The following is a 25,734-nucleotide window of genomic DNA, read 5'->3' on the forward strand; positions in this document are numbered from 1 at the left end:
TGATTTCGCGCGACTCCTCTACTTTCGTCTTAAGTTGTAGCGTGACATTGGACGATAACGTAAATCATCGTATTTATAACGTGGCAACCCTAAAAAAATGGCAGTTGTAGTGTTGTACTACGATATATAATGGAAAATAAAAAAAACTAAATCGATCGATTTATTTTATTTACCTTTTTAACGTTAGATTAAAAACAATAGTAAGCATTATTAAAAACATAATTAGTAAAGATGGATTTATATGAACTTTAGTTATTCTCGATATAATATTAATACTAATTATACATATATTGAATTACAAGTTGTTAAGGGTTCCGTACCGGACAAACGGAACCCATAGCTGTTTTTATAGTTTACAATTTTACATGCAGCTCTAGGACTTGTCAATGTCAAATTTGACAATAAATCCAAGCGAAGCAAAGAAGCGATTTCATTTTATGTAGTTATTTTTTGCAATTTTAGTAAATTAAATAGAAAAATGGAGACTGCTATACCTAACTCGTACGGGGAATGTCGATGTTGCTTGTCCAAAGGCCACCACAAGGACATAATGAAGGAATACTATACTAACGGTGTTCGAGAGATTTATTACAATATGTTCATGGAATGCTTTAATTTATACGTAAGTTAAAAAGTTTTCTTATATAAAATCGTGTTTGTATAGTGTACAGGCCATTTTCGATGTCCGTCGGATTTAAACGCGAGCCAAAATACTTAATTGAATTGTTTATGTTTCTAGTTTACAACACCAGCGCCTTTGACCTAGTGTCCGACTGAATTTTCGGTTTCGGCATGAAAATGATGTTTCTGTCGAAGGTTGGTTTCGGCCAAAAAACGGCCGAACTTCTGGTGGTGCTGAATTAAAAAAAAACTGCATTTTAGGATCACATTCGGCTAGTTTTCTATAATCCAAAAGAAAAACACTTATGAAAGCAGTCAAATCTGAATAATTGTTTACGAAAGATAAATCAAATAAAATTTCGAAGCTTTTGTTAGTAACTATGTAAATTGAAATAATAGAAAAATATCTAGAAAATTCACCATAAGAATACATACAAGGACCTTTAAAAAATTTTATACTATGCTGTTAGCAAAGTAGCGTACGGCCTGCTTGATGGTAAGCAGTCTTCATAGCTTATGGACGCTTGAACACCTGAGGTGTTACATACGCAATGCCTACCCTAACACTCCACACCCTAGTTAAGCTCTGGTAACCTTACAATGCTATGCTGCCCAATAGAAAAATGGAGCAAACGGGTTACTCTATGGTACCCTAGAGGCTGTACTAGAAAGCAAGCACATCCAATTACAAGATGGAAACATAACATTCGTCTGACTCTGGGGCCATACTGGCTAAGGGTTGCTGCAGACAGAGCCCAATGGAGACAGTTGGAGGAGGCCTATGCCTTACGGCACATTGAACTGAGGGATATGCTAAAAAACTCATTTGAAATGTATATAGTTCGGAATAAATGGCTTTATTATTATTATTATAACCTTACTCACTGGCAGGAACACAACACTATGAGTAGGGTCTAGTGTTATTTAGCTGCGGTGTTCTGTAAGATGGATTTACTTGCCCAATTGGGCTCTGCTCGAGATTTGAAATGACATTAATAATTTTTTTTAATTATAGTCCTATTTTCTCAGATGTCAACCACAGGCTCCATCAGCTCACTTATATGCTCGTCCTGCGTGCACCGTCTCCGAGATGCAAGCAGCTTCCGAGCCATGGTGGTCAGTACAGAGAGGCAGCTGGTGCTTGCTGCCAGTCAGGAGACTGTCTTTGTTAACGGTTAGATTTTATTATTTATTTGTTAATCATGTTTTCGTTGTGCACAGTAAAGAATCTTATTATTATTATTATATACAATGTTTCATATTTATTTAATTGCTAGAAGTACAACTAAAAATAAAAACTAAAACTTTATCCAATCAAAACACTTGCCGCCATGCCTTAAACAGTCGATGTCAAAGATATGTTTACACTTTTGCACTCTCTTTTTATAAGGCGAAAAATGTAAACATATCTTTGACTGTACAAAGGTGTTCCTTGTAGGACTGTAACACTACTTATCATTATCATCATGCAAGCCCTATACCAAGATTATTTGCCATTGATGTGATGTAAAAAAAAAATGACATTAGGCGGGTCCTCACAGAGCGCGCTCGGGTGAGGAATACGCGCGCGCCGCCTAGGCCGAGGCACGTCTACACTGGCCGGTTTGCGCGCGAGGAAACTTGTCTCGCACGTATGGACCCGCCTATTAGCTTAATGATTTTCAAAACTAAATAAATAATTCATGAAATAAATATAGTGATGTTATTTTATTTTTATTTATAATTCCAGTGGGTGAACATACTGATACCGAAGTGGATATAAAGCTCGAAACACACGTTAAAGAAGAAGCCAGTGACCACGATCGAGACTACGATTCAGATGTACCACTTATCAACCATTCGCAACATCAGCCTGGTGAGATTTATCACAACCAAAATATTTGTTATAAAAAAAAAAAAATTTGGGAAGAAGATTTAATCGTCAACTTTAAGATAGACGTCTCATCGAGGCTATTATAACTAGTCCAAACTCAATGAGAAAGGAGGTTGTTTTGCTCTTATGACCATAACCAACTACCTCCATATTGCATTGTTATCATAGTGTTCCAAGCAAAAAAAGTCAAAATATTTCATGTAAAGGTTCAAAAGAAAGAATGGCTTTAACATACTGTGCAATTTCAGTATATTTTCCGTTTTTCTTCTCATTTTCTATACCCCATTTATTCTAAGATTGGCAATATTATATATATATATATATATATATGCGAACCTATACTCTGTACCTTTAGATATTTAAAAGTAAACAAAATCTACCGTCAAATGGCTCCTTAAGTCAGTTGAGGGTAGATGAAAACATTACATGATCAAATAATGTAGGTTAAAGTCAGGTTCATCAGTGACAGGTCCAGGCGATTTTGTATTTGGTTGGTTAACCAATAAATGTTATAACTACCCGAAAATGTTCAAATTGTTTGTTTACTTTTATTTAAATATCTAAAGATATCTACAAAATTTCTAATCTAAAAAACGGGGTATGATAAGAAAACCATTTTCAGAGTTACCCGAGCTGGCGTCCGACGAAGCCAAGTTGATCGCCCGGTTCCCTCGTGGCTCGCTCCGGGCGTTACCTACGAGGGACTCCCTCTACACCTCGCTCACTGCTTATGTTCGACATCTAGATCAGCTGCGGGGTGAGTATGTTTCAATGTAATGAAAAAAAGATTTAACATCTCGACTAATCTCTGATTTGCCTTAAGGTTGGTAGAGAATGCTTTTTGGTATTAAGTCCGCCTTTAGAACCATACATTCTTTTGTGCAATAAATTTTGTTAACCACATTTTCAGAGCCATAGTCAACCATAGTAGTACCAAAGCAAGGTTGATTTTTGTTGTTTTTATTATTTCTGACGATTTATTCTGCAACACAATAGATAAACCCTAAAAAAAAGAATTTCTCCTCCTCCTCCGGAGTACTTTCCCACTCAACTACTGACTCTCACTTCAAGTACTGACTTGACTATGTGCACAACCTTTCCACGAGTAACTGAAAAATAAGCTAACTAAATTTATTTCTCTTTTTTACAGGAAAGTTGATACTCCCAAGAATGCTCACGAAACTCCTCGACCAACCGGAATTCAGAAAGACGAAAGTTCGAAAAACCTATATCACCGAGAAATATGCTCATATCATCAATGCGTCAACGATTCTTGAGTGTTCCAATGTAACCCCTTTTAAAAGCAAAAGCCGATCTGGATTCCCTTGCTTTTACTGTAGAAATATATTTGATAATTTAGACCAATTAAAAGACCATCAAAGTAATGAACATAAAAAGAGTGAAGCAAAGAAAATCTTAAGCACGTATGGAGCAGAAAGCTTAGTTGTATATGTGGATGTGACAGATTTAAAATGTTCAATTTGCCAAGCGAGCATACCTAATTTAAACGAGTTAAAATCACATCTAACTAAAACTCACGGGAAGAAACTGCACTTAGAATTTACTGATAGAATTATACCTTTCAAATTATCTGAAAATAATGTTTACGAGTGCCAACTTTGTGGGTTCAGTTTTGAGACTTTCGGGTCGATAGAAAGACATATGAACACGCATTTTAGAAACTACGTTTGCAAAGATTGTGGCACAGGTTTTGTAACTAAATATAGATTGAAAGTACATATAAAAAGCATGCATGTCGGTGGCAGTTTTCCTTGTGAGATTTGCAAGAAAGTTTATACAACGCAGCAGAAATATAAGAATCATGTTGATACTGTACATAAGTTGGTCAAAAGATTTAAATGTCCTAAGTGTCCTGAGAGATTTTCGGAATATTTCCGACGGCAGAAACATTTAGTACAAATACATAATGTCGCCCCACTACAATACAAGTGTAATGTTTGTGATAAAAGTTTTGATAGACGCTACACTTTATCCAGACATATGAAAAGAGATCATTTAGAAGAGAGAGACTACCAATGCCAATTATGCTCGTATAAATGCTTCACAAACAATGAACTGACCGTCCATATGATAAAACACAATGGTGAGAGAATCTTCGAATGTGCTGTTTGTAAAAAATCTTACGCTAGGAAGAAAACACTCAAAGAACATATGCGTATACATAATAATGACCGCAGATTCGCTTGTGCGGTGTGTGGACAGGCCTTTGTACAGAAATGCAGCCTTAAGGGGCATATAAAGACTCATCACGTTGAATATAGTTTGCAATCATTAGAGTAGCCGTCGTTGTGTTTCGGTGTTTCGAATTATAATGACGGGCACAGTCAGGGCATTCAATATCGTACTATTCTCGATACCGGTATCGAGACCCCAAATTGACCTTCAATACCGGATTTAATACCGGTATTAAAAATGTCCATTCAAAACTTGTATCTCTTTTTACCTTATTTTGTTTTATATAGTCAATGGAAACAGTCCGTTGCTAATGTTTTGTTACACATACTACAAAATTTAATAACACAATAAAAACATTTTCTGTACCAACAGCTGTCTTCTTTTTCAACTATTTTACAGTTTTCGTCACCATTTATGCATGAAATATTACCAAAAAAATCAATACCTGAATTCCAATATTTGTAACAATACTCTTAAATTCCGGTATTGTAATATATGAAAAACCAACGCCACACAAGAAGAGTTTGCTATAGCTGAATAGCTCTACCACCTGTACCATCTCAGGCGGCTGCCCGGTGATTTTTCAGAGAAGGTAGGCGAGACGTTTTGGGACAAAGTTTATACATATTAAAGGCGTGGCTAAAGGATGACACTTGGGTAATAAAATAAGACTAATACATTTGCAATGATGTTTTATTTTCATACATCCATATACAAAATGCCTATAGTTCTTTTTTTTAGGATTAGAAAGAAGGTAATTGATCTTGACGTGTGAGTTTATTAAAAAAACCTTTGAATAATAAATACAGCAAATATGTAATAATTCCACCCGTCCAATTTCTTTGTTCAATGTGCATTGCGTCTCACTTTCTCATTAAGCAAAATGTGAGATGCAAATACATACTAGACAAAGAAATTGGACAGCTGGAATACCATCCTCAAGCATGAAGCTGCATGCATCATTTACAAGATGGGCAAGATTAATAATCATGACATGCTCATGGCCGGTTTAATTCATTGCAGAATCATGGGGCAGAATAGTGATCCCTTTGCCTATGCAAAATATGGCAGCCAAGAAAACTAAACGAAACGTCACTGTCAGGCACGTCAGTCAATACTTCCATTGTCATCGTGATCTGGCCACGAAATTAATTCTAATAATTATATTTTTTAAGTTAAATTGTTCAAACTGGCATCGAGAAGAATACTGTTTGTGGGTTACCACAACTTCTCACCGACCGTGGCATATCGGGCCAGCTGCAATAGGTTATGTTTCGTCCATTCTAACTAGTCTTGGTTTACATCAGAATTTACGCTTTTATCAGTAAATTTGTTCGTTATTAACCACACGTAGCACATCGTTCTCACTAAAAGAACACTCTAAACAGCTTCGTTGCTTGTGTGTTGTTTTATTACTTAGTTAGCGAAGTTTTTCCCTATTCTAGATTCAGGTAAGTTTTTTCTTGGTTTGTCCTTGACAGTACAAAATAATAATTATAATAGTAATGTAGCGTGACTAAATTATTGATCTGTCCTTGAAATGCACTCCGACTTAGTCACATTAGCGCTCCTCGTAGGGAAATAATAACTGTGATGGGTTTTATTCAATAATGATACATTCCCATCTGATGACAGTCATCAGACCGCCTACATGCCTGTGACTGAGTCATTGATCGAATCATATAATTCTAGCACTATTTTGTAAGTCTTTTCCATATTTAAGTTTATTGATTGTATCAGAAAAATACAATTAACATCTTCTAAAGGCAGTTAGATACACAATTGTTAATGTACTGCAAATATGCTCAATAAAAAAAAACTCAAAAATGTATTCTGTAAGTAAGCCTCAAGGTCTCTTTCACAAGTCAATACAACATTTACAGTGGGTAGGGAACAACATTGACTTATTTCCAAACTAGATTTTCTAACTTTGAATATTCTACTATATCAACACGCCAGATACAGTAAATTCATCATCATTAAACATCCAAAGGTAAATTGATTAATAAATCCTACTTTGGGCTTGTTCCAATATAAATCAATATGGTCATGGATTGTAGCACATTCAAAGTATGAAATATTGGTATTTCAATCAAACTTCGGGCACATTTGGCTCCCAACTGCTCCGTGCAATCATTAAGGCAGTCTTATACATGAAAAAAAATAATGTCATGTAACTTACATGTTACAGAGGGGCAATCGCTTACAAACTTTGGTTATAAAATGGTTTGGCTGGTTCCAGGACCGCCAGTGGTCTCCAGGGATTGGTAGCCTTGTACTGTATGCACATGCTAAATATGGATGTTTTATCGATATTTTTGTTGACCTAAGGTGAGGAGGGGCAAGATGAACACTAGGATACGAAGAACAATTCATCTTCATGTAATCATCATTAGTGTTTGATTTTCCCCCAGAAAAATAATCTATGTTCATCCCACAGTAATATCATTTCAATTGAATAAATAAATAAGTTGCAGTCTAGAATTTAATACAAGACCCATCATAGGCAAAACCTGTAGGAGGTTTGTTTGCAGATCATGTCATTTTAATTTCAGTATTATTCCATTTTCAATTCAATTTATTTATTTCAATAGACAACAATGGTCCATAATGTTTAGTAACATTTAAGATTTAAAACCAAGTGTTTAGAACAAATACAAATACAATATTTTGTTTGTGAGTTTTCTAATATATCTACATGAGCAACTGAACTTATTTGTTCAAACATTAAAACCGTTTGTTGAGCTTGAACACACAATATATAGTAGCTGCTTGATAACCCGGTACCCGACTTTTCCCCTCCTTTGCCGGATTGTTGGAACTACGGGATTAGTGGATTTGTATGGGAAATAAAGGCACGAAAACTAATACGTGACACTACCGAACAATGCAACTGCTCTGTAATCCGCTTTCGTTAAACTGCCGTATTATAGAGAGGGTCATTGAAGACCCTAACTGTCGGATTGACGAGCATGGCTTGGTTTCGTGGCGTTGGCATCCAACATGACGTGGTTGAACATCCTGTTTTAAATTCAGACACATATTTAACTTTGAACATACCTATTTGAACCTTGAACAACGTTGTTCAAGATTGAACACGCAATATCCTGCATGCTTTAGGGCCGGTACAGACGGACTGCAACTCGACTGCAACTTGTATGGGATCTGCACGTCGACGTTGCAGTTGGAGTGCAGTCGGCATGCAGTTCCCATACAAGTTGCAGTCGAGTTGCAGTCCGTCTGTACCGGCCCTTACAGCTACGTGTCGCGGCGCAAGCAGTCAACTTTAAACAACCGTTACACAGCCTTGTTCAAACTGCCCGCTCCTTACAGCTACGGCTTCGTGTCGCGGCGCAAGCACTCCAACATGACCTCGGCACAGTGCGCCCCGCGGCAGCCCCCGGGCCGGCACGGGAGCCCTGGGAGTCCCGGAAGCCCCGGCACGCTGGGTCCTGCGGTCACGAAGCGCTATGATGATATCATAAAATCGCAAGAGGATAAGAGAGAGTACAGGTAACCTTTTTGCTGTACTATCGTATTAAGTATTGTTTGTTTAAAATTATTTTAATAGTCTCTTCTAAATATACTTCGGTTACATTTCGTACAATCAGCGAATAAAATAAAACGAATTATTGCTAAACAAAGCAGTTCCATAAAAATATTAAGATTGTTTAGTTTTGACAATCAGTTCTAGTGTGATTGAAAGCTGAAAAGTTTGAATTTAAGTACCCGAATTTATGGAATTCCAATACATATTACCTATGGCATTTTATTTTACGTTTTTGTTTTTAGCTGAAAGTTGTTAAACCTGCAGTATTATGAGTAATGATTATCATACCTTTTGCTGTAAGAGGTCACCTACTTCATATACTTATCCTTTTTTTTACTAATCAAAATCGTATATTGTATTATTTCAGAGGCCTAGAGCTCTCGAACCGATTGAAAATCCTCCTGGTGAGTGACCCCACCACCGATAAGTCGGCCGCCGCGCTCGACGTTAATGTCGGTAAGTTATGCAAACATCGTTACAAGTACAACCGCATTCACAACTCAATAGGGGCGTTAGACCGTATAGATTGGGTCGCCATATATAGAGCGGTCACACACAGAACAATATGTCTACATATAGATTATATACATGACAGTATTATTGTCATTTTAAGTTTAGGATTTTCGTCTTTATACTATTTATGGTGAGGCATATTAAGTACATTTGAAGATGACTTATTAATTGACATAATGGTTTATTGGCTGTTTAATTTCCAGGTTATTTGAGCGATCCGGAGGAGTTGCCAGGCCTGGCTCATTTTTGCGAGCACATGCTGTTTTTAGGAACAGAAAAATATCCAGAGGTGAGAAATAATTATATTCAGGGGCGGATTAAGAAGGCGCGGGGCCCTTAGCACAATAGCTTGCGGGGCCCCCTGGTTTCGAAAAAAAAAAAGATTAAGTGCGAGTCGGACTCGCACCCCGAGGATTCAGTACCATCACAACATTTTTACGATGTCTTAATATTTTTCGACTCGTTCTCGATTAGTTTTTAACATATTATGCAGTGTATTTTTTAGGGTTTCGTAGTCTCCTGGAAACTTATAGTTTCACCATGTCCGTCTGTCCGAGGGTTTGCTCCGCGATCGTTAGTGCTAGATAGCCGTAATTTGGCATGGATACATAAATCATGCATTGCGACAGAACGGTTAAATAAAAACTATACAAAAATTTGGGTACCTCCCATACAAAATATTTTTTCTTTGACCCTATAGTGTGGCATATGGTTGGATAAGGTCTTTCAAAACGAATAACGGTCTCCAAAAACCTTTTTTATTATAGTTATTACTTTCAGAAATAATCGCTCCGAAATAAAAAAAAATATTTATTTTATTTAGCCGTTATAAAAGTGCCTAATCTTAATGAAGTTGTTAGTTGTTGTTATTTTATCACAGTTCCTTTCTTCTATATAGGTTTCCTCCTAACCTTCGGTTTTCATCAACATTGTATTGTCACCGATTTTTCCCTAGTAAGTGAATTTTTAACAACAAATTTTGACAAATGGTCAAAAAAATAGTTTGCAGATTTTGAACAACTTACGAGTATTGCAAGTTAAATAAAAGCATGTAGGGATACTGTTTAACAACATCAATATTAGGTATTAAGTTTAATAAAAGCTTGTAAAAATAGGTGAAACGTGAGTCGGATCTACAATAAGAAGTGGGAACTAATGGCTAAGTGAGCCAAAAAACAAGGCCGAAGGCTGAGCCCCACGAGCTGAATATCGTAGCGTTCCCGTGCGAAGCTGAAGGCCAAGCTGCAGGAAAGCAGAGCCTAGAATGAAACCAATGCCAGAGTGTGAACGAGGCCGTAGGCCGAGTTCCGTATAAGGGCGGAGGCCCGGAGCGTTCTATCGCGGCGCGCTACCATGCAAAGGCGGAATTGCAGGAGAACAGAGTTTGGAATTGAACCAATGTGATCTCGGCTCGCCTGATGCTCGGAGAGTTCTTGCTCGAAAGTGCGACTTGCTGCGATGCTTTGGGTATCGGGCCCTATGTAGGGCTTTACACCCGGCCTACGCGAATACAAAGCCCTGCATAGCCCCGCTGTTTTCTTTTTATAACGGCTTTGCAGCAACTCGGCATATTTTAGGCGCTCGGCCAGCCGTAGAGGAGCGCGTCCTTTGGCCTACTACGGGCTCAAAGCTGATCATCATTAGGCATTAGCTGTAAGGTGCAATGTGTTATTTGAAATAATAAATAAATAAATCATCCTTCCTTGCTTTTCACTAATATGTTTTTAACACAGTATCTTCTTTTGTTCGTTTCCGAGCTCTGCTGTTTCCTGCAGCTTAGCCATGCACAAAAGTTTTGAGACACTGCACCTTCGGTTTTATGCTAAACTCTGCTCTTAGTCTTTGCGTAAGCCTAAAAATTATTTTAATTTGGTATCGTCATAAAGAAAAATATATGATAATAACAAATAATAATAATTGATCAATGTTGTTACTGACTTACGAAACAAATACATTGTAAATAAAATGTGATAGTACAGGATCCGCGGAGTGCGAGTTCTACTTGAACTTGGCCGGTTCCGCGTGCCGAAGTCGCATGGTCAGGGTCGGAGTGCGGGGCCCCCCTAGGCGCGGGGCCCTTAGCATATGCTTTTTCTGCTGTTCGGTTAATCCGCCACTGATTATATTACGACTTATTTCTAAGACTAGTACATTTTGACGTCATCTAATTTGCAATAGATCACCAATTTGTTTACTGGAACTCAAACGTATAGTATTAAAGTATGTAGATAGAACTTTAGTGAACTATTAGCACTAAAATAGCGATAAACCATTCGCCTGACATTGACATGTATTTTTTAAAATATTTTCCCCTAAGTTAACATACTTGTTCCGCTACGAACACATATGTTCAACATTGAAAAGTCTTGAACATGGCCTTGAACGCACAATTTTTGACGCGTTTGTATCATATTGCAGGAAAACGAATATAACAAGTTTCTCTCTGAGCACGGCGGCTCCTCGAACGCGTCTACCTCGTCCGACCACACGACGTACTACTTCGACGTGCTACCGGACCATTTGGGAAAATCTTTGGACATGTAAGCACAAACGCACTAGCGTACAGCCTGTTTAAGCTTGAACAGCCACAAATACATTTGTTCACAAACGTCTACAATTTTACATTCAACTTTGAGTTCACATTTATTACAGTTTCGCCCAATTCTTCATCGCACCTCTCTTCACGGAGTCAGCCACGGGCCGCGAGCTGAGCGCGGTCAACTCTGAGCATGAGAAGAACACGTCTTCAGACACTTGGCGGCTCGACCAGTTGAACAAGAGCACGGCGGATAAAAAACATCCATACCACAAGTTTGGCACTGGTAAGACAGATGGCGCTGTTAGATAGCTCTGTTCTTTACCCTAAAGTGGCGCGTTCAAACTTGAACAAGTGTGAAATAGTCCTGTTCACATTAGAACAAATGTTAATTGAAATGTTCAAGCTTGAACATACGGAGTTCATCTTTGAACTTAAAAAAACAGAAACATTTTTTCAATGTTAAACTGGAAAAAGCCTGTTAAGTGTTACAAAGAGTTGTCATGTCGGTTGCTACTTTGATGGCGGGACGACCAGTTGAACAAAAGCACGGCGGATAAAAAACATCCATTCCATACCATAAGTTCGGCACTGGTATGATGACTATTATATATTATGGAAAAACAATTTTGTCAGTAGTATAAGGCGGAAAATTTATACAATCTCCCATTATAATTTTAAAATTGCGCCTTTTTGACAAATTGATTTATGGGACTGTAAATAAACCGACTGGTCAAGCTTGAAATAATGTACAATACTCGTAATAACCTTAAGAACTGTGATAACCGGACTGTTCAAATTTGAACAAGTGCTTATATCGTGTTCAAGCGTGAACCAATGCAAATTCATCTCATATACCCTTGAACAAATGTTAATTGAACTGTTCAAGTTTGAACATGGGTTAGATAAATATCTCAGTTCAAATTTGAACAGGTGCATTCAGTCGCTTGTAACTTCGAAAAATACTGCCTTTGAACACCATTTGCTAAGACAGTTATCTGTATGAAATAGTTTAATGTATTGCTATCGCAACTATACATATATTATTTCAATATTAGTATTATTTGAACAGGTAACCGTGAGACGCTAGAAACCACTCCCAAGGCGAAAGGGATAGATGTTCGCAAAGAACTCCTCAAGTTTCACGACACCTGGTATTCTGCCAACATAATGACGCTAGCTGTCATCGGAAAAGGTATAGTAGTATCTCAGATCATAACCTACTGTAAAATCATTACTTCAGCCCCTTCTTCCTTAGTCTTTTTAAAAGTTTATTTATTCACTTTTAATTTTGAAACAATGTTTAACACAATAAGCCACTCCGCGTTCGATTAATACTATTATTACATACTTAGTTATATTTTCCTTCGAAGCTGTTATTGTATCTATCGTTTGAATATCGACCCTATGTATGAGTTAGTATAGTCCATTTACAACGACAGCTCTTACAGGTGATTGGTAAACTTAATTTATCTTTCAGCATTAAATCTCTGTATTTATATCTAATATACATTACTCTAGACTTATGTAGTGTATGTATGTATGTTCCCAAACGCGAATACTAGCGTCACAAAATAATATTCTTGAGTCTGCACCTACATTTTAAGTAGCGAGGCAGTTTTCTCACGCACAAAACGGCCAGTGTAGACGTGCCTCGGCCGAGGCGGCCCGCTCGAGCGAGGAAAACGCGCGCGTCGTCTCGGCCGAGGCACGTCTACACTGGCCGTTCTGGCGTGAGGAAATTGCCTCGGGCGTATATTCGCTCTGTGTGGACCCGGCTAATGTCAATTTTTTAAGGATAACTTACTATACCTATTCTTAACTTTTTTTACGTGACACGGATACAGTATTAATAATTATCAAATTGAATACGTTAGTTATATTAAGCATTTCATACAGGTTACAATGGTCCCTTACACCATACAAATTAAATGAACATTTCAGGAGTAAATGTAAATTAAAGTTTCATTTCGAGCCATATGACTTGTACGAAATGTTAAAGATGCTATCCGAAGTTAGTTCTAATTTTTACCACCTTATGCGCTGGGATCGCTTTACTTACCCCCACCACTTTTCACGTAGCCAATATATCCGTCAAATTACTAGAGATGCAACGAATATTCGGCTATTATTCGGTATTCGGCCTATTCGGCCACAATTTCACTATTCGGCCGAATACCGAATAGTACGTTAACACGTAGATAACGGCAAACGAGGGGTATAAAAAGTAACAAACTACAAGTCAGCCTACCTTTATATTCATAGATAGTAATACAAAAACTTGAGAAAAAGAATACAAAATATTTTTTTACACACACGACGAAATCTAACGCACCGCAATGTCGTGCAGAATAAGCGCCAATTCTATCAAAGACTGCCTACAGCGAGAAATAAGTTGCCACTTGCACAGCGCATGCACGCGCGCGTTCGAAGTTACATCATTGTAGGTAAAACTTCTGGCCGATTATTCGGCTATTCGGCCGATGTCTCCGCCGAATATTCGGTATTCGGCCAAGCCACTATTCGTTGCATCTCTACAAATTACTTTAAAAGTAACAAATTTAGAGTGCCTATATTTGAACAATTGTTCAGAATCTCTAGACGAGCTCGAAGCGATGGTGGTGCCCCTGTTCTCCGCGGTGGCGGACACGTCGGTGGCGGCGCCGTCGTGGCCGCAGCACCCGTTCCCCCCGGAGCTGCGCCGCAAGCGCGCCTACTGCCTGCCCGTCAAGGACCTCCGCTCGCTGTCCATCGACTTCCCTATACCGGACACTAGGAAACATTACAAGAGCGGGGTGAGTACTGGAGACCCAAAAGCTTTTCCCAAAAATATCATTTTTGGTTAAATATCGATACGGACAAAGTGACAAAAATATGCCTGCCGAGGTTTTCCCGAGGGTCTACAGTATAAGGTTCTTCAAAAAAGGAGTGTACAGATTTTTAAAGGGTCGGCAACGCGCATGTAACACCTCTGGAGTTGCAGGCGTCCATAGGCTACGGTGACTGCTTACCATCAGGCGGGCCGTATGCTTGCTTGCCACCGTCGTGGTATATAAAAAAAAAATATGCACACACTACCTTAATATGTAGGCAATAAGGTCGTGTGTACATATTTTTGGCACTTTGTCCGTATCGATATATAATACGTTGACTGTACAAGCTTTTTTCGCTGATTGCACTTTTCATACCGCAGGCAACTAATAGTCGTCGAAACAATTCTGAATACCTCAAACACCAATAGGTTGCGCTGTTTCATCACAGAGTTCCTATGGCCTCCTGTCTCCATCATCAGATCAGCTCGATATCGAATATTGCATTTTCACCCGACTTACATAAGTATGTAAATTTTCAGCTCAATCGGAAATCGGGAAGTGGGTCTAATTTAACTTCCAACATTTGACCCACACTAACACACCAACAAACTTACATATTAACAGGGCAAGTTAAGTTAAGGTGGTTCGCTTTCCATACAAAAAACAATTGCGTTTTATGAAGTCATTACACACTATTACTACATAAATATGTGCGCATCTATCTACTTTCGACTATTAGTTTGCGCTAAATTGATAGAAAAACTATGTTTCATACAGAAATTACCCAAAAAACGTTATTTTGGTGCTACATTGATTGATAGCCTACAATTATACCGATTGTGAAACAGAAGGGCTTTTTTACAAAAAAAACGGTAATCGGATTAAACATTCGAACGTTTTATTGCTTTCATTAGAATAAAATATTTAGATTTAGACGATTTGAATTTTTCGTCGCTATTGGCGGCGCGCAGTACACGGAGTGCAGCCGACACTAGCACTCAATTCTGAAGAAGGACCCCCGGTGGGTTCGAAACATGCTAATAGCGACGAAAAAGAATTTAGAATATGTCTTACAAAACTTAAATTTCGATTTTAGATTCTAGTTTGTTAAAAATTCAAATAAATGAGTTGTCATTGCCTGTGTCCGTAGCCAGGCCACTACCTGTCCCATCTGCTCGGCCACGAGGGACCAGGGAGCTTGCTTGCAGAACTGAAGGCCAGAGGTTGGTGCAATAGGTAAGTAAAGAAATGTAGTTTTCTATTCGTCGACTGTAATGGTTGAATTAAGGTTTCGTATACCAAACTATAATTACTTTTCATGTATGGGCTCCAAACTCAACTATAATATTCTTTTCGATACGCTGTAGTCAACAATAAAATAATTGACCAATCACGTGCCGCCGCGCTCCCATAGAAAAGACTACTACTCCTTCCTTGCCGTATCCGGCAATGGCGACTCCATCAACAATTCTTGTCCGGATTATGAAATGCCCTTATGTGGCTCGCAAAACCAAACTTTGTTTTGAAGATGCGGTCACACGATGCGCAATGGAGTTGTCCAGTCGAGTTGCGGGTGTATGTGTAGGAGGGCTTAGGTCGCGTCTTGCGGATATGACGCTTAGCATCTAGGTCTTCCAGACGCTGCTGCTCAAATTTAGCTACTTTCTTTTGAACACTAGAACGCCATTCCGAAAAAGACTAAAAGGGGTATGGGCGGGCGCCGGACTTCGCGCGTTTATGTCTTTTGTACTTCATTTTTATCTACTGAAATACTTCCCAATTTTCATTAATTATTTAGGTATTATTGTAAAAAAGTATTATTTTAGATGACTCGTAGAAAAAGTATTGCATACAATAGTGATAAAATCAAGCGGTTAAATATCTTACCTTACTTAGGCACTTCAGCAAGCTTCGTTGCCTAAACACGGTACTCGACTGAAAAGCTCTTATATCACGATTGTATAAAATACTATTTTACTTCTCAGTAAAGTTCGTGTTTAAGTTGCATCTAAGCGGCATAATATTGCTTTTTATGCTCTAGTGCATAAAGTAAAATCACCTATTACGACCCTTATTGACTTCGAAGTAAAGTCCATAACCTGCCTTACAAACTCTCCTCACGCGGCCGTACGCGGGCTCGAGTATTCATTTCTTTAGTCTTGAATAAATATTACGTCATTACCTATGAAATTGGCGTTTTGTATGGAGAACTTTAACGAAATTCGATTTTTCATACAATGAATTTTGCGGATTATTTTGTGATGGCATTTTCAAACCAAACAAATTTTTGTCAGTAATCTGAGACATTTTTAAGGCACATTTTCTATCTCATTTTTTTTTAAATCTGTCCCGACAGAAAAATATAAGTCATTTAAATACTCGAGCCGGCAGCACATGAAAATAGCTGTTTTCAGGGCGGTATTCTGAATACATAAAACAATAAAAGTAGCAAATAATTGTATGTAAAATCGTTGTTATGTAGCGCACTAATGAATGACATGACTAATACTTATGAACAAAAACGCCAATTTCATAGGTAATGACCCAATACAAGCGCTGGTAGCCTTGCGGTAATAGCGTCCGACTTTCAATCCGGAGGTCGCGGGTTAAAACCCCGGCTCGTACCAACGACTTTTTCGGAACTTATGTACGAAGTAATCCCAATAAGTCCTAGTTTCCCCTCTGGGTTAGAAGGTCAAATGACAGTCGCTGTAGAAAAATCTAGTGCCTACGCATATTCTTGAGGTTACTAAGCGGACCCCAAGCTTGCATGAGCCTTGGCAAAAAGCCGCGAAAAAAATATCGACTTTCATACATTTTGGCTGATAGAATGTCGATGTTTTCTATGGAAAAGCCAACATTTTTTTTTCGGGGTTGATGTTATGATGTTTTGTCAGTTAGAATTTCTATTCTCCATTCCATTGTCCATTCTGGGACACGTATCAGTGGAAGAATAAGGGTCAAAGTCAAATGGCGTTGTAAAAGTTTTAATCATGTGTCGAAAGATAGTGCAGTAAATTTACTATGGCTGCAAAGTTTTCTTTGACAATACACCTCTATTTCATGAAAGATAATTCTCTTTGGTGCCATCTATATAAAAAAAAAAAATAATAAATAAATAAATAAATATTATAAATATATCCCATTGCTCTAATTATAAAATGGAAGTGCCTCTTTACTTTGCTCAACCCGTTACCATCAATATGTCGTCTCTTTGACTTCCCCAATCCAAGTGAACGAGCCTGTCCAACATTTACCGTGTCCCCACCACTTGCTAAAACTACCGTGTTGCCAACAGCATAACGTTATTTTCCCAACCACCCCTGTATCAATCGGGGCAACATAACAATGTTGTCACAGTCCAATTATTATTCAACTGCTATATTAAATGTGAACATATATAAATCATGACATTCGGCCATCCAACTTCGTGCATGACTCCGGCGCACGAACCTTCTCACTAAAAGCTAGATCCAGTTTAATCTTACACCAACCGTCAAAAATTATTGAAAGCGTCAAAACAGTTTCCAATGAAGTAAATTGAAACTTAACTTATCACAATTGATACATTTACATAATCAGGAAATGTGTTAAATAAAATTATAATGTATCTATACATGAAAATAATATCATGACATTCGGTCTTCTATTTCGCCTTGTTCATATAACTTACTACTATGCTGTGACATTAGCATTTTGCTACGTCAATGAAAAATCTTAATACCTGTTGTTAATTTCGTATAATAACTAAAAAAAAAACAAAGCTCAGTTTTTATTATGTATAAAGTTTGTTTTGTTTTCTCAAACAACCAAACATTACTTCTGTCCGTTAAAACTTGTCTTTTATTTAATTCAATACCCATTGTTTTACAGTCAAAAGTGGTGCGACTTCAGCACTATCTTTTTCAGTTCTACATTTAACAATCAAACCTTTCTTGACCCAATATTGTATACACTGCGTTAATGTAGACTTCATCTTACTCCATTCACGTATTAATCGTTACGTAACGTAGTAACAGCTAAGATATAATATTTAACCCCTAAATGGTTTTAACTCTGAAGTCTACGTGACAATCTTAATGGTGATTAGTCCTGTGTTCAGCTCAAAACTATTAAGTTCAGTTGAAATTTTATACATGTACAATATTATGTCTCTGGATCCATATATGCACGTGAAGTGCCAAACTTATATAAACGTATAATTGGAACTTGTTACCTGTAACAATGTTCAAATTTTTGTACTTTTTTATTTAAAAGGTGCTCTGATTGTTAATAATACTACTCATTTCATAATATGTGTTCGTATGACAATAACACACGACAATTTCTTTATTCAAATGCCACTTTCAGAGGCTATTACACAACTCTCTACTAGAGGTGATACTAAAGTGTCCTTGAGGTAATTAAATGTTGTGCCTTGTAATTTCAAACGATGCCAACTATTTTAGCAAAAGTTTCAGTTTAAATATTATCAGGTTTCAGGTTTTATGTTGTATTTATACAGTAACATAAGATTCCAGTATACTACTTTTAAGGTGACAAAAGCACTGCTAGATGCGCCTGTGACATCAATGTAAAATGACAAGTGTCATCACTAAAAACTTAAGTTCATTTAATTGTAACAATGATTGAAACTACCAAATCAAATTATTGTCATATCCAATAAAATCTACTTTTTCTATATATTTTTTTTTTTTGGACTACATCTATGCCATAATATATTGCTCATATCATTGCTCTAAGTTAACATTTTTATTAATATTCTCTTGCCTTAAACCTCTACGAGTTTTTTTTTTTTCACCCAATATCTTGTATTAGTTTTGTAAATAATATAAATTATGATAAGTAGCAAACCATAACAGATATATCTTTACTAAAAGGACTATAACCCCAAATATGCCTCATGGCATTAAATCCGCCTTTTAATAAATAAGGTTTTCTTTTGTGCAATAAAGATTATATAAATAACTCTTCTGTCAAACCTATATTTATAGCTTATTTGGACGCTACTTGTTATTATCGTCAGGTAAGTACTAACTTTATTAACTAACTATCCTCATTAAGCTTATTACATACAATTTATTGCGTATTTACCTTGTAACGCTACTAATAACTCTACAGATACGTCAAATCTCTATCGTCTATGCACTGCACATCTCTTTTTCATGCGTTTTTTTAATAAATTATACATCGTTTTTTACTACTTCCACTTTTGAATTTCGGGAACTACGTAGCAGGTTAAAACGTTTTCTGGATATCTGTATCATATTTTTATACTTTCAACTTGCGAAATATGACCATGTACATTTGCGTTCAACTCAATTATCTTATCTGTCCTGTCGTAATTATCTAACTTTAACGTCGCTACTAACTGATGCTGTTACGACTACAACGCATACTCGCATAGGTACTACAAGTACAACTTATATTGAATCGTTCGAACTGAACACCGCGTTTGCTAAGTTTAAAACGTTAATTATGTAAATATAACTTCCAACCAATTCTAGATAATCACCATTCAATCTGCAAACAAAATATTCGTCTCTCTATTGATCTGTCTGAATAATTGCTCCTTTATCTTCCCTGTTTCCCTACGTAATCTATATTTAGGGCAATTGCCATCATCTACACTCAAGTGCTTACTTTTTTTTCACTTGTTAGCCTTTGTCACAAATCCCATGGATACAACAAATCGTTTGCAATATGTTCGATCTGCTGTTTACTTTACAATCTCGATTACTCAAAATATGTTTACCAGAGATGCCCTTGTACTGTCTGAAGTCTACTCTATATACTATATTTGTTCTTTATTTAAGTCGTACAGTAAAACACATTTATTATACTATAACATTTGGTATTTTGGTAATCTCCATAGGTAGGTATACATATACTTATACAGGTACTATCCTCTTACTGTTTATTTGTTAGCACTTATCACTTCAACATTATGCATCCACCTGCATTCATTAGTTTTATTCAACGGAATATCTCATTTAGTCCATGCTAATTACCTCTGATCTTTTATTTAATGCATTTCTATACATTTAACACCTTTTTATTCGATGATCATTAAAGTTACTTCAAAATTAAGATAGTTAGAACTTCGTGTGCATAAAAATATACTCATACAACAATGTCTCTAATGTCTGTACCATATCTCAAAATGCAATATGAACTAATTTATAATCTAAAATATTAACTAAAATTTCACATATATATAAAGATATTTCTTCTAATACTGATCACAAACTCGCTGTCACAAAAGTTTGCGACTCAAAAGTTCAGTCAAAAAACACTAAACATCCATAGCCAATATAAGATGTCAAATGTTATCACAATTTCATTTTACTATTTTTAATACTATCACATTTAGCTTGTTGAATACTAAAAAGGAGCTACAACTCTAACACATGTATCTTTCGTCAAGACTGCGTATAAGTAGTCATTTAGTCAACTATGTTGTTCTGAGTGGATTAAATTGAACAAAAGTTTATTTTTACATCAATAAAGCGACGTGTATACTATTTATCCAAAATAATATTTACAAAAGCTCAACTAAACGTAGATAGGTTTATTAGCATCCACTTCGTTTGATAAACTCCTGATCATCAGCTAACTCAAGCCAGTCAATCGTGTCATGTCTTTTAATTATTTGATAAGATACAATCATCTTTCTATACTCCTAATTTGTTCCATATTCCTCTCGATATCAATTATAAAGAAACGGCTGTATGTTATAACATACCCAATCTCTCTACTCTATTATTTTTGACTATTATCAATAATTTCAAGAATTCCTTTCTTTTACTACGTTCAACACTTATTTATTAGTTATCCTATTGTTCGAACATATGCGTTACATTTATCCCAGGCATCATATTTTCAAATCTTCTATTCTACCTCTATCTTGTCGCCTCTCTTTTTTTTACTTTATTTCACAAAATAAAATATTTGATACTCTGTGTTATAGAATTCAACAGAGATCAAACTTAATTTCGATCTAACTTGTAATCAAGACGCTGTCTTACATTTTACCCACTTATACTTTATATTCTCTTCTCACAAGGCCACTGTAAATTCTATATCTAAAAAAATCGCGTATCTATATCTCCACACACACATACACACACAACAGTCGTGAAACTGCCAGCGTCGATAAAAATCTATAATTCTTATCGTCATAAGAGTAATTTCACTAATTCATCTTTCGTTTGATTCACCTCTCCAAAATTTGAGGCCTATGCTCAGGGTTATTTTAATTTCATCCATATAAAGAAATAAATTAATATATGAACCATTTCAAGAGAACGAACGTTCGCTACAAACGTTACGTTTTTTTTTCATATTTTACTCACAGCTCTCACAAGTCACTATTGTGATTCTGTATCTCCGTTTAATCAATACATAGGTATGCTTGTTGGAATTAAAAATCAATATAAGCTACAAATTACTTTTTTTATTATCATTCCATCCATAACCAGTTGCATTCTCGTCATCGTACTGAATACTGTTAATATTACTTGCAATGTCACGTTAGGATATAATTTATGAACAATCAAAGAAAAGATTAGTCATCTTACTTGGACTAAAAAAAAAACATCCGTCGCGTTCTCGCGACCGCCATAGTCAAATCTTTAGCAATTAGTCATACAGAATTGACCAGTCGCACATTCGCATTATATAATTCTCAATTTCAATGATGTACACTTCCGTCAAAAAACAAACAATTTCATCTAATTCTCAACATCCGTGACGAACCCTCACGTCAAACAAAAATAAAATATTAAGACGAACTCTCACGTACTTTAATGTTTACATTCCTTGACGCACGCTCACTTCAAACAATACTCAAATTTTAGACGCACTCTCACGTCCAACAAAAGTTAAATAACTTAATTGAATAAAAATATTTTCATCACTGAAAACAAACAAATTCGTTATAAATTATATTTCTTTCGCTCTTTGTTGTCTTTAACAAAACTATCATCTGGCACTGACACTGAATAGTTCTGTATAAAACAAACTCTCAATACTCGCTCTCATGGTAATAAATATATTATTTATTATTGTCATACAAAAGCTTGAGTTAACTTCTCTCAAGTTACCTTCGCTTGTGTTAAGTTACCACAATGCTCTCTCACATTGTTATTATATATCGTGTACCTGCGTAACTTCGAATCATACTGGTAGACCATCTCGGATAGCAATTTTACACAAACTCTGCATGAGTTTAATTATCATAACTTCTTTCCATCATAATTTCTATGTTGTCGTTTAATACTAAATAAGTGATTTAGAATCAATGCATTTAAATTTAAACACTGTTAAAATCCATTCTCACATTATGCATATAGTGTCATTTAACCCAATTAAACTATCTCATTAATAAAAAAAATATTGACTATTTCAGGCTTCTAGCCCGTAACAAATCTCTTTATATCTCATTAAGATCTCAAAAGTCAAAAGCATTTATTTGTCCAACATAGGTATGTATACAATTGTACAGGTCCCATATACATCATCATCATATCACTATGTTGTGCCGTAAGGCGTACAATTTTTCGTTCAAGGACTGTGACTGCATGCTGTGCACAGTTAGCATTAATAATCATCTAACAAAAATTCACTTATACTATAATATGCTTTGTCAACTAAAAATTTAAATAATTTACTTTTAAAACTAAATGTATCATCTGTATTTCTCAACTCATTAGGAATTTTACTAAAAAATTTGGAGCCATTCCAAATATACTTTTCCTAAATAACGTTGTTTTGGAAGGCAACGAATTTATTTCGTTTCTAAGACGTATACTCTTAAACTGTTAACTCTTATACTCGTAATACTCGTATACTCTTAATCTCTTACAAACGCTCATTTAAAATTACTATAATGAAACGTCAGAACGTTATGTCGAACTATCATCTTCTAATTTACATACGCTTATGTAAATTTACCATAATGTACGCTCACATTATGAAGAACTATCATCATCTAATTTACTTACGCTCAAGTAAATTTACCATAATGTACGCTCACATTATGAAGAACTATCATTATCTAATTTACTTACACTCAAGTAAATTTACCATAATGTACGCTCACATTATGAAGAACTATCATCATCTAATTTACTTACGCTCAAGTAAATTTACCATAATGTACGCTCACATTATGAAGAACTATCATTATCTAATTTACTTACACTCAAGTAAATTTACCATAATGTACGCTCACATTATGAAGAACTATCATTATCTAATTTACTTACACTCAAGTAAATTTACCATAATGTACGCTCACATTATGAAGAACTATCATTATCTAATTTACTTACACTCAAGTAAATTTACCATAATGTACGCTCACATTATGAAGAACTATCATCATCTAATTTACTTACGCTCAAGTAAATTTACCATAATGTACGCTCACATTATGAAGAACTATCATTATCTAATTTACTTACACTCAAGTAAATTTACCATAATGTACGCTCACATTATGAAGAACTATCATCATCTAATTTGCATACCCTCATGTAAATTTACCATAATGTACGCTCACATTATGAAGAACTATCATTATCTAATTTACTTACACTCAAGTAAATTTACCATAATGTACGCTCACATTATGAAGAACTATCATTATCTAATTTACTTACACTCAAGTAAATTTACCATAATGTACGCTCACATTATGAAGAACTATCATCATCTAATTTACTTACGCTCAAGTAAATTTACCATAATGTACGCTCACATTATGAAGAACTATCATTATCTAATTTACTTACAGTCAAGTAAATTTACCATAATGTACGCTCACATTATGAAGAACTATCATTATCTAATTTACTTACACTCAAGTAAATTTACCATAATGTACGCTCACATTATGAAGAACTATCATTATCTAATTTACTTACACTCAAGTAAATTTACCATAATGTACGCTCACATTATGAAAAACTAGCATCATCTAATTTACATACGCTCATGTAAATTTACCATAATGTACGCTCACATTATGAATCTGTTATTCTATTTATCTCATAGTTTCACGTCCAAACTCTTAATATTACCCTCTTAATATTACTCATGTCATTAAAACTACGTAAGTATATACTACACAAAACGCTTGTTCACGTTATTGTACACTAGCTTACTTTAAATAAGTATCTGTATTTACTTATATTTTTATGCTAGCCTGCTTTCAACTGTAAAGCTTTTATTAGCAGAAACTATGAGTCTCATACAATTTTAGCTAAATTGGAGTAAAATTTACAGATAACATGTGTAACACTGTAAACGTAGGTAATTTTCGACAAAAATATGTCTATAAATAGGTACTAATTATTTCGCATTTTAGTTCTGTCCAACGAGGGTATTCTATTTTACTATTACCAATTCACTGATTTCGTATAGATTTAACTAAAACTGCTGCATTGAAGAAAGATATGTTGAGAAGAAAAAATCATACACCCTTTTCATGTCTTTACAACCGCCCATATTTAGAGTCTTAAATAGACTTAAAATGCATTATATCACAAAATACTCAACAATCTGTTGAGCTGTCTCGACATCGACATACCTAAATCTGTCGCACTCGCGCGACATATATATTTTTTTAAGAAACAAATTAAACCATTTTAAGATGACATGCAATAAACTATAAACATCAGCCAGTCAGACCCTTACGACAAAAGCTTTTTTTTTTTACTTTGGGTCAGGCATGGGTATACTGAACTTCAACAACGTACACGCGCGCTATACAAGTATACATGTATGTATGATGTAATACTTTTGCCAAACGTATCTCAACATTCTCAAATTCATCCGACATAGGTCTGTACAAAAGTCAACTTCATTAGCCGCGTGCCCAATATACAACACGAAACTCCAATGACGAATGCTGAAATTAAACATCAATGACGTCCCCACGTCAAAAAAAAATATGTTACAATGACGTCTCCACGTCATACAAAACGACTTCAATGATGTCTCAACGGCATAAAAACAACTCCGATGACGCCACTACAATATACAAAACAACATCAATGACATCTAAACTTCATACAAATAAGTTCAATGACGCCTCCACGTCATATAAAACAAAATCAATGACGTCAACACGTCATACAAATCAACATCAATGACATCAACACGTCAAACAAATGACACCTCCGTGTCATATAAAGGACGCCTTCACGCCACAAACAAATGACACCTCCATGTCATACAAATGACGCCTCCACGCCATACACAAATGACACCTCCATGTCATATAAATGACGCCTCCACGTCATACACAAATGACACCTCCATGTCATACAAATGACGCCTCCACGTCATACACAAATGACACCTCCATGTCATATAAATGACGCCTCCACGCCATACACAAATGACGCCTCCACGTCATACACAAATGACACCTCCATGTCATATAAATGACGCCTCCACGTCATACACAAATGACACCTCCATGTCATACAAATGACGCATCCACGTCATACACAAATGACACCTCCATGTCATATAAATGACGCCTCCACGCCATACATACACTTTAAATAGTTAATCAATCTCCATGAACAGAGCTTATACCGTTTTAATTTAACTCGACCTG

At 36.0% G+C, this 25,734-nt stretch overlaps 2 protein-coding genes across 4 annotated transcripts in view; both read left to right on the plus strand.

Moving 5' to 3' along the window:
* Nucleotides 1-368: 368 nt before the first annotated feature.
* On the plus strand, nt 369-5,059 carry LOC133531587 (zinc finger protein 175-like). Its single transcript, XM_061869893.1, has 5 exons — nt 369-622; nt 1,651-1,795; nt 2,351-2,476; nt 3,117-3,251; nt 3,645-5,059. Exons 1-5 carry the CDS (start codon nt 479-481, stop codon nt 4,793-4,795), a joined length of 1,701 nt encoding a protein of 566 aa, XP_061725877.1. The 5' UTR covers nt 369-478; the 3' UTR covers nt 4,796-5,059.
* Nucleotides 5,060-5,620: 561 nt separating this feature from the next.
* The window catches only part of LOC133531769 (insulin-degrading enzyme), a 44,065-nt gene continuing 23,951 nt past the window's right edge, over nt 5,621-25,734 (plus strand). The window contains exons 1-9 of one of the 3 annotated variants that reach the window (XR_009801594.1): nt 5,621-6,141; nt 8,024-8,203; nt 8,608-8,696; nt 8,957-9,042; nt 11,172-11,293; nt 11,406-11,575; nt 12,362-12,484; nt 13,882-14,084; nt 15,253-15,338. Coding sequence is in view for 1 of the 3 variants with exons in the window: in XM_061870158.1 (XP_061726142.1) it covers nt 8,058-8,203; nt 8,608-8,696; nt 8,957-9,042; nt 11,172-11,293; nt 11,406-11,575; nt 12,362-12,484; nt 13,882-14,084; nt 15,253-15,338 (1,025 nt within the window). In the remaining 2 variants the exon portion in view is untranslated. The remainder of the gene's footprint in view (nt 6,142-8,023; nt 8,204-8,607; nt 8,697-8,956; nt 9,043-11,171; nt 11,294-11,405; nt 11,576-12,361; nt 12,485-13,881; nt 14,085-15,252; nt 15,339-25,734) is intronic. The other 2 variants (XR_009801593.1, XM_061870158.1) reach the window with 2 other exon arrangements.

The sequence above is a fragment of the Cydia pomonella genome, chromosome 25 (assembly GCF_033807575.1).
Source record: "Cydia pomonella isolate Wapato2018A chromosome 25, ilCydPomo1, whole genome shotgun sequence".
Taxonomy (NCBI): Eukaryota; Metazoa; Arthropoda; class Insecta; order Lepidoptera; family Tortricidae; genus Cydia; species Cydia pomonella.